At 38.4% G+C, this 10842-nt stretch overlaps 2 protein-coding genes across 2 annotated transcripts; both read left to right on the forward strand.

Annotated features, from left to right (window-relative positions):
- Positions 1 to 1330: 1330 nt before the first annotated feature.
- LOC149031970 (uncharacterized) lies at positions 1331 to 5652 on the forward strand. The gene is made up of 4 exons (XM_089174199.1): positions 1331 to 2556; positions 2619 to 3690; positions 3789 to 4543; positions 4605 to 5652. Exons 1-4 carry the CDS (start codon positions 1331 to 1333, stop codon positions 5650 to 5652), a joined length of 4101 nt encoding a protein of 1366 aa, XP_089030325.1.
- A 153-nt stretch (positions 5653 to 5805) lies between these two features.
- Positions 5806 to 6257, forward strand: LOC149031971 (uncharacterized). Its single transcript, XM_089174200.1, has 2 exons — positions 5806 to 5963; positions 6047 to 6257. Exons 1-2 carry the CDS (start codon positions 5806 to 5808, stop codon positions 6255 to 6257), a joined length of 369 nt encoding a protein of 122 aa, XP_089030326.1.
- The last annotated feature ends 4585 nt before the right edge of the window (positions 6258 to 10842 follow it).

The raw sequence follows: 10842 nt of genomic DNA on the forward strand, positions 1-10842 counted from the left end.
CTGAGTATAAAGGGGCGCAAGAATCCGAGCCGCGGTCACTTCGGTACAACTCACGATTCACACTACATTTTCCGGGAACAAGAAGAAGAAGAAGAAGAAGACCGAGGAGAGGCAGAGGCGCGGAAAACACGCAGCTAGCGGCGGTGGCACTATCGGCGGTGGCACTAGCGGCGGCGGCACTAGCGGCGGCGGTGGCAGCAGCGGTATACACGCATCAGCGTTATACTCGCACTCATCAGCTCCAGACGCGGTATATACGCATCAGCGTTATACTCGCACTCATCAGCTCCAGACGCGGTATATACGCATCAGCGTTATACTCGCACTCATCAGCTCCAGACGCGGTATATACGCATCAGCGTTATACTCGCACTCATCAGCTCCAGAGCGGTATAACGCATCAGCGTTATACTCGCACTCATCAGCTCCAGACGCGGTATATACGCATCAGCGTTATACTCGCACTCATCAGCTCCAGACGCGGTATATACGCATCAGCGTTATACTCGCACTCATCAGCTCCAGACGCGGTATATACGCATCAGCGTTATACTCGCACTCATCACTCCAGACGCGGTATATACGCATCAGCGTTATACTCGCACTCATCAGTCCAGACGCGGTATACACGCATCAGCGTTATACTCGCATTCATCAGCTCCAGACGCGGTATATACGCTCAGCGTTATACTCGCACTCATCAGCTCCAGACGCGGTATATACGCATCAGCGTTATATTCGCACTCATCAGCTCCAGACGCGGTTATACGCAACAGCGTTATACTCGCACTCATCAGCTCCAGTCGTTCCAGTAGCAGTATACACGCATTAGCGTTATATTTGCATCAATAATAAACAACTCACATAACCAGGGCGCAAGAGCGCCCCCAATTCAATAAAGCGTTAAATTACAACAAGCGATTCACAACCCACATTCCTCCAACCCTTTCTTACAACAGATAATTGCCGTAGTACTAATCAAGGCACCTGTACGCAACATTTTTTGGTCCTTCGAGCCGGATCTACTCTGCCGGCACCTATTGCAAGCAGTTACTTTCAAGCGGACGAGACAAGAGGCAAGGAAGACTTCAATCACGGGCCAACGAATGATCGAGACAACCGGAGTGTGAATAACTTCAAGCAGCTCTAAATACGTGCAGTCGGTCGACGCAGTGGATCAACGCATCAAGCCAACCATCCCAAGGTTAGACTGTACCACTACAGAACATCAATCATCACGTGAGTCTCACAATACTTATAACGAGTCATCAATTTGTTGAAGTCACAAATTCTCTCTTATCTCTCCCATTCGTGCCTTTCTATCGTAAAAATGTCTCGACCTCTGAAGGAATGTACTGAATCGCAGCTTAAGCGGAAACGTGCTCCATTAAAAACTAAATTCACGGTATTCAAAAAATTCATAACTGACTTAAACGAGCCTGATAGTGAAGGAATAGACATATTAAAATCACGAATAGAACAGATCGAGTCAGCTTTAATAGAATTTGAGAATGTGCAAGCCGCGTTGATAGATTTCGCGTCTGAGGAAACTTGGGAGTCATACGTAACCGAGGGTGAAGATATTCGGCAGTCAATTCATAATGCGATAATAAGAGCGCGAAGGATAGTGCACACTTTCGAACAGGCCACGACACCCAACTCCAATCCTTCGATTAATAGCCCAATAGCAATCGTTTCCGCGGGTCCATCAAGCGAGACGCATAACCCTCCGAAGAACGACAAATCTAGATATTTACCACCAATGACGTTACCGCGTTTCGATGGACGGTACGAGGACTGGCCAAGTTTCTCCGAGAAGTTTCAATCAATTGTTGGTAGGGACTCAGAATTATCCGATACAGAAAAATTTTCATATTTAATGTCCTGTCTATCGGGCAGTGCAGAGAAACGAGTACGTGATTTAGCAATCACCGCAGAAAATTATCATGTAGCTTGGGAATTATTAGATTCATGTTATAACAACCCGATCGCACTAATTGACAAATACGTAAAGGCAATTCAAGAATGCCCACGGATAAATAAGCAATCGCCAGAATCTTTAACCGAGGCTGCTATTACCCTTATCACGAACTACAAGGCTTTAAAATCAACTAAAATGGATTTCCGCGACGCATTTCCCATATATACGGTAGTTTCGCGAATGGACGATCAGACAAGGTATGACTGGGAAAAACATCGTCCCAAACGAGAGTTACCAACCGTAGAACAGCTTGCTGATTTTTTGTTTGAGACCGGAGAAATTCTCACTAAATTGCATCCTTCAAGGAGCTCCAGAGATACGGGAAGGAGCCGCGTAACTACTTCATTTAAGTCGACTCCTCGGTACGAGAGTCCGCGAAATACATCGCAATCATACGCGCGCTATCCAATTCCGCAAAGAGCACAAGGAAATGCATATCGGAACGCAGTGCAAATTTACTCATCGCGAACCCCCACGGTATGTTTCTTATGTTCGGGTACCCATGATACTTTTATTTGTGAACAATTCATAAAGGCTAAACCCGACGAGCGAACCAGAATAGCCGAATCGGCGGGGTTATGCAAAACTGTTTGCGGTCCAACCATTCTATCGATAAGTGTTTCGCCAGACATTGTAGGAAGTGTGGTGAAAAACACAACACACTATTGCACGAAGACAAATCAAGCCTAACTGCATTATGCTCACGTGTTAAAATCAATTATACATCTTTACCAACATTGCTACTAACCGCAGTAGTGTCGTTATTAGATCGCGATGGCAACCCCCATAAGTGCCGTGTGCTACTAGATTCAGGTGCTGAGGCCAACTTTCTAACATTAGATTTTGCAAATAAATTGCGTGTCGCTCAGCAAAGTGTAAGCGTGCCAATAGTCGGAATAAATGAACTCAACACCAATGTTGACAAGGCCGTTGTTACAGTAATGCAATCACGTGTAGAAAAGTACGCAATAGAACTTAGATTTTTATTATTACCAAAATTAACTAATATCCTACCAGCGCAACCTATACCATCAGGTGTGTTAGACATACCTTCTAATATCCAATTAGCTGATCCCGGTTTCGGTCAACCAGCAATGATAGACGCAATTATTGGTATGCCGACCTTTTGTACTTTATGGCGCGCCGGTCACATTCTCCAAGCAAATGAATCAGTAGCCTTGCAAAATACTCGACTAGGATGGATCGTGATAACAAATGTAAATACGCGCAATCCACAAACTGTCAAATGTCACACTGTTAGCACTAAATTAGACGAACAATTAGAAAAATTTTGGCTCATTGAGCAAACACCAAAGGGAAAATTTAGGTCTCACGAAGAAGAAGCTTGCGAAAATCACTATAAAAACAATATACGTCGGGAACAATCAGGTAGATACGTAGTGAGGTTACCATTCAAGGACAATGCGAACCAATTAGGAAGTTCGTACATCACCGCGTTAAGGAGATTCCACGCGCTGGAACGATCATTATCGCAAAAACCGGACACGCGTAAAGAATATGTAGAATTCGTTACGGAGTATGAAAGATTAGGTCACATGGAGAAGGTCGATTCGCCATGTCACACAGGCGGCTATTATTTACCACACCACGCCGTAACAAAACAATCAAGTCTTACCACCAAACTTAGAGTAGTTTTCGATGCATCTGCGAAATCAAGCAGCGGTTTGTCGTTAAACGATACATTAATGGTAGGTCCCAACATTCAGGAGGATCTATTCTCCATTTTTTGAGATTTCGATCACACGCCATCGCATTTACGGCTGATATAGCAAAAATGTACCGCCAGATAATTATGGACCCTCGAGATCGTATTTACCAAAACATTCTTTGGCGTCAAAACCCGAGCGAACCGGTAAAAACATATCGCCTCAAAACAGTAACGTATGGAACAGCAGCCGCACCATTCCTAGCAACGCGCACGTTATATCAGTTAGCCAGCGACGAATCAGAGCACTTCCCAAGAGCGTCCATCATTCTTAAGGAGGATTTTTATGTAGACGATTTATTAACGGGAGCGCATACGTTAGACGACGCAAAGCAAATCCGCGACGAGCTTATCACACTAACAGGCAAGGCAGGCATGCAACTGAGACAATGGGCCTCCAATAACGCTGAAGTGTTAAGAGGCCTTGCTGATAAAAATGATAACAAACTCATCAGTTTAGACATATCGACCACAATCAAAACATTAGGAATACACTGGAATGCCATGCATGATACTATAAATTATGCGGTAAAACACAACGATAATCCATCTAAGGTCACTAAAAGAAATATATTATCAGAAATTGCACGAATCTTCGATCCATTAGGGTTATTAGGACCGGTTATAATCAACGCAAAAATACTAATGCAAAAATTGTGGCAGCTACAATCCTCATGGGACGAAGCCGTGCCAGAAGACATAGGCAGAGCGTGGCAATCATTCCGACATGAATTGCATAGAATAGAAGAAGTTAGGTTTCCACGCAGGGTCTTAAACTGCGGTGTAGAACTGGAAATTCTGGTTTTTGTGACGCAAGCGAAAGGGCATACGGGGCTGTATATATATAAAAACGACGGATAGCAGATCGAGCGTTCAGTTAGCATGTGCAAAATCTAGGGTAGCTCCACTCAAGACGCAATCGCTTCCGCGCTTAGAATTGTGTGGCGCAGTTTTATTAGCACGTTTATATCGGGCCACCAAACATGCACTACGAAGAGTCAGGTTTCATCGCGCAGTGTTCTGGTCTGATTCGACAATAGTACTACACTGGCTCAAAACACCACCACATATCTTGAAAACATTTGTAGCACATCGGGTGACAGAAATTTTAGAGAACACTGCTCCTGAGCAGTGGCGGCACGTGGCATCGGACCATAACCCGGCAGACTTAATATCTCGCGGCATAACGATAACCGAATTTATTAAGAGCAACCTCTGGCGGGCGGGACCTTTATGGCTCCTCCAACACGAATCACTTTGGCCACATCAGATAATGGACAGTATAGAAACGCCCGAGGTGAAAAAGACCGTGGCTATCGCGAATTCAGTCAACTCATTCGATCTATTTAGGCGTTACTCTTCATTTCAGAGGCTAAAGCGCGTAGTAGCCTATTGCTTCAGGTTTATACATAATGTTAGAAAGACCATTGTAAACAGGACTAGTGGGGAGTTAACAGCAGGCGAATTGAAAAATTCAGAAATAACTATAATCAAGGCCGTTCAGAGAGAAACCTTTTCCGAACTCATCGAGCAAATCGTGTCAGGAAAGGATATTCGCTCGTCAATAACAAATCTTAATCCATTCATTGACGAAAGGGGGATCTTAAGAGTTGGCGGGAGACTAAATAGAAGTGATTTACCATATGAACAAAAACACGCAGCGTTATTACCGAAGGCACATTTCATTACCGCAATCATAATTCGTGAAAAACATGAAAGGATCTATCATGGCGGTGCACAAGCAACGCTTAACGCCGTTCGCGAAAATTTTTGGCCTATTAACGGACGCGCCGAAGTGAAACGTGTAATAAACAAATGCACCATTTGTCGACGATGGAAGCCGATTATTCCTAGATATAAAATGAGTGAATTACCCACAAATCGCTTACAGTTAAATCGGCCATTTCTGTATACCGGAGTTGATTTTTGCGGACCCATTTCATAAAGGAAAAACAACATCGCAATCGCGGACGTATCAAGGTTACGTGGCGGTATTCGTTTGCTTCACCACAAAGGCAGTACATTTAGAATTAGTAAGCGACTTGACAACCGAGTCATTCTTAGCCTGCTTAAGAAGATTCATGGCTCGTAGGGGGAAATGCTCAGACTATATTCAGATAATGCAACAACTTTCGTGGGCGCGGCAAATAAAATATTGACGTTCGCCGCTCGACAATTGGCAAACGATGGCATCAAGTGGCACTTCATTCCTCCTCGATCACCTCATTTCGGAGGTCTCTGGGAAGCTGCGGTAAAGTCCTTTAAACATCATTTAGTTCGGATAATTGGTGAAACACTACTCACTTATGAAGCACTTTTAACTTATGTTTTGGAAATAGAGGCCATCCTCAACTCTCGTCCTCTCACGCCCTTATCCATGATCCAAACGACCTGCGTGCTCTCACAACTGGGCACTTCCTAATAGGTGACTCGCTAATAGGCTTGCCAGATCACGATTACAGAGATGTACCATGTGGTCAATTATCACAATGGCAACATGTGCAGCAAATGCGACAACATTTTTGGAATCGATGGCACAAGGAATTTTGAACGAACAAACAGTGCGAAAGAAGTGGCATAAGGGTACAACGGATAACATACGTTAGGAACACTCGTTATTTTAAGAGAGGATAATCCCCTCCTCTTAAGTGGCCATTAGGGCGAGTAACAGAATTGCATGCGGGTTCTGACGGCATAACGCGCGTTGTTACAGTGAAAACTGCCAATGGCTATCTCAAGCGTGGCATTACAAGACTGTCTCCTTCTCATGAAACCGAAGCCGATAAAACCTGAGTGTACAAGTGTTGAACGGGATTCGTTCAACGGGGGCGGTATGTTGCGTAGCACGCAACGAAAGGCTGAGTTACAGTGTGCTGTGGAAGTGTTCTGTGGATAGCTTCGTTTCAACAAGGCGATGCATAGTAGGTGCTTTACCTAGTCTTGTGCTTCTCTAAGTCTCACTAAAACACAAGCCCTTTCATTGGAGAACACAGCGGAGTGGGGGAACTCTATTCCTAATGGTCAATCAAGTTGGGGAAGGGAGGTCCGAAACCCATTCTGAGTATAAAGGGGCGCAAGAATCCGAGCCGCGGTCACTTCGGTACAACTCACGATTCACACTACATTTTCCGGGAACAAGAAGAAGAAGAAGAAGAAGACCGAGGAGAGGCAGAGGCAGCGGAAAACACGCAGCTAGCGGCGGTGGCACTATCGGCGGTGGCACTAGCGGCGGCGGCACTAGCGGCGGCGGTGGCAGCAGCGGTATACACGCATCAGCGTTATACTCGCACTCATCAGCTCCAGACGCGGTATATACGCATCAGTGTTATACTCGCACTCATCAGCTCCAGACGCGGTATATACGCATCAGCGTTATACTCGCACTCATCAGCTCCAGACGCGGTTTACGCATCAGCGTTATACTCGCACTCATCAGCTCCAGAGGGTATATACGCATCAGCGTTATACTCGCACTCATCAGCTCCAGACGCGGTATATACGCATCAGCGTTATACTCGCACTCATCAGCTCCAGACGCGGTATATACGCATCAGCGTTATCTCGCACTCATCAGCTCCAGACGCGGTATATACGCATCAGCGTTATACTCGCACTCATCAGCTCCAGACGCGGTATATACGCATCAGCGTTTCTGCCTCTCTCCAGACGCGGTTACACGCATCAGCGTTATACTCGCTTCTAGCTCCAGACGCGGTATATACGCAACAGCGTTATACTCGCACTCATCAGCTCCAGTCGTTCCAGTAGCAGTATACACGCATTAGCGTTATTTTGCTCAATAATAAACAACTCACATAACCAGGCGCAAGAGCGCCCCAATTCAATAAAGCGTTAAATTACAACAAGCGATTCACAACCCACATTCCTCCAACCCTTTCTACAACAGAATAATTCCGTAGTCTAATAAGGCACTTCAATCAGAATAAAATATTTTGTATATTAATGATTATAGAAAATAAGTCAAAAAATCCTGTAAGAATATCGAGAATTTTTCGTTTTTTTAGGTATACACATATTTCCTATGATACAAAATCGATTTTTTTAAGGTATTTATTGAAAAATGTATGTAATTCTCGCATACAATTAGTTCTTAAATGCTTCTTTATGCCTTAGAGAAAAATAAAGGTTAAAAAATTATATTTTATATTTATATTCTTATTTTAAATGTAAGAAATATTATCATTTAAACTCGATAAAATTACAAGAAAAATTTGGAATTACATTGTACATTATTCAGCAATTAAATGATATTTGTATATTAACTGCATTATAGAAAATTTACTCAGTCTACAAAAATCCTATGTAAGAATATCGAAAATTTTTCGTTTTTTTAGGTATACACATATTTCCTATGATACAAAATCGGCTTTTTTACAGGTATTATATTAAAAAATGTATGTAATTCTCCCATACAATTAGTTCTTAAATGCTTCTTTACTGCCTTAGAGAAAAACTAAAGGATTAAAAAAATTATATGTTTATACATTATATGATTCTAATATCTTTAAATGTAAGAAATATTATCATTTAAACTTGATAAAATTAAAAGAAAAATGTTGGAATTACATTGTACATTATTCAGCAATCAAATGATATTTGTATATTAACTGCATTATAGAAAAATTACTCAGTCTACAAAAATCCTATGTAAGAATATCGAGAATTTTTCGTTTTTTTAGGTATACACATATTTCCTATGATACAAAATCGATTTTTTTACAGGTATTATATTGAAAAATGTATGTAATTTTCGCATATAATTAGCGTTTAAATTTTTCTTTACTGCGTTAGAGAAATACAAAGGGATTAAAAAATGATATGTTTATATATTAGATGATTTTTATATCTTTTATTAAAAGATTTTTCTTCATTTAAACTCGATAAAATTACAAAAAAAATGTTGGAATTACATTGTACATTATTTAGCAATCAAATGATATTTGTATATTAACTGCATTATAGAAAAATTACTCAGTCTACAAAAATCCTATGTAAGAATATCGAGAATTTTTCGTTTTTTTAGGTATACACATATTTCCTATGATACAAAATCGATTTTTTTACAGGTATTATATTAAAAAATGTATGTAATTATCGCATACAATTAGTTTTTAAATGTTAATTTACAGCGTTAGAGAAAAACTAAAAGATTACAAAAATGATATGTTTATATATTAGATGATTCTTATATCTTTAATTAAAAGATTTTTTGTCATTTAAACTCGATAAAATAACAAGAAAAATGTGGGAATTACATTGTACATTATTCAGCAATCAAATGATATTTGTATATTAACTGCATTATAGAAAAATTACTCAGTCTACAAAAATCCTATGTAAGAATATCGAAAATTTTTCGTTTTTTTAGGCATACACATATTTCCTATGATACAAAATCGATTTTTTTACAGGTATTATATTGAAAAATGTATGTAATTCTCGCATACAATTAGTTTTTAAATGTTTCTTTACTGCGCTAGAGAAAAACTAAAGGACTACAAAAATGATATGTTTATATATTAGATGATTCTTATATCTTTAATTAAAAGATTTTTCTTCATTTAAACTCGATAAAATTACAAAAAAAATGTTGGAATTACATTGTACATTATTCAGCAATAAAATGATATTTGTATATTAACTGCATTATAGAAAAATTACTCAGTCTACAAAAATCCGATGTAAGAATATCGAAAATTTTTCGTTTTTTTAGGTATACACATATTTCCTATGATACAAAATCGGCTTTTTTACAGGTATTATATTGAAAAATGTATGTAATTTTCGCATACTGATAACGTTAGTATGTTTCTTTACTGCGTTAGAGAAAAACTAAGGGATTAAAAAAATGATATGTTTATATATTAGATGATTCTTACATCTTCAATTAAAAGATTTTTTGTCATTTAAACTCGATAAAATTACAAGAAAAATGTTGTAATTACATTGTACATTATTAAGTAATCAAATGATATTTGTATATTAACTGCATTATAAAAAAATTACTCAGTCAACAAAAATCCTATGTAAGAATATCGAAAATTTTTCGTTTCTTTAGGTATAGACATATTTCCTATGATACAAAATCTATTTTTTTACAGGTATTATATTGAAAAATGTATGTAATTTTCGCATACAATTAGCGTTTAAATTTTTCTTTACTGCTTTAGAGAAATACAAAGGGATTAAAAAAATGATATGTTTATATATTAGATGATTCTTATATCTTTAATTAAAAGATTTTTTGTCATTTAAACTCGATAAAATTACAAGAAAAATGTTGGAATTACATTGTACATTATTCAGCAATTAAATGATATTTGTATATTAACTGCATTATAGAAAATTTACTCAGTTTACAAAAAATCCTATGTAAGAATATCGAAAATTTTTCGTTTTTTTAGGCATACACATATTTCCTATGATACAAAATCGATTTTTTTACAGGTATTATATTGAAAAATGTATGTAATTTTCGCATACAATTAGTTTTTAAATGTTTTTTTACTGCGCTAGAGAAAAACTAAAGGACTACAAAAATGATATGTTTATATATTAAATGATTCTTATATCTTTAATTAAAAGATTTTTCTTCATTTAAACTCGATAAAATTACAAAAAAAATGTTGGAATTACATTGTACATTATTCAGCAATAGAATGATATTTGTATATTAACTGCATTATAGAAAAATTACACAGTCTACAAAAATCCGATGTAAGAATATCGAAAATTTTTCGTTTTTTTAGGTATACACATATTTCCTATGATACAAAATCGGCTTTTTTACAGGTATTATATTGAAAAATGTATGTAATTTTCGCATACTGATAACGTTAGTAAATGTTTCTTTACTGCGTTAGAGAAAAACTAAAGGGATTAAAAAAATGATATGTTTATATATTAGATGATTCTTACATCTTCAATTAAAAGATTTTTTGTCATTTAAACTCGATAAAATTACAAGAAAAATGTTGTAATTACATTGTACATTATTAAGTAATCAAATGATATTTGTATATTAACTGCATTATAAAAAAATTACTCAGTCAACAAAAATCCTATGTAAGAATATCGAAAATTTTTCGTTTCTTTAGGTATAGACATATTTCCT

This window comes from Polistes dominula, unplaced genomic scaffold (genome assembly GCF_049000335.1).
Source record: "Polistes dominula isolate Pdom_NZ unplaced genomic scaffold, Pdom_raw_medaka contig_211, whole genome shotgun sequence".
Lineage (NCBI taxonomy): Eukaryota > Metazoa > Arthropoda > Insecta > Hymenoptera > Vespidae > Polistes > Polistes dominula.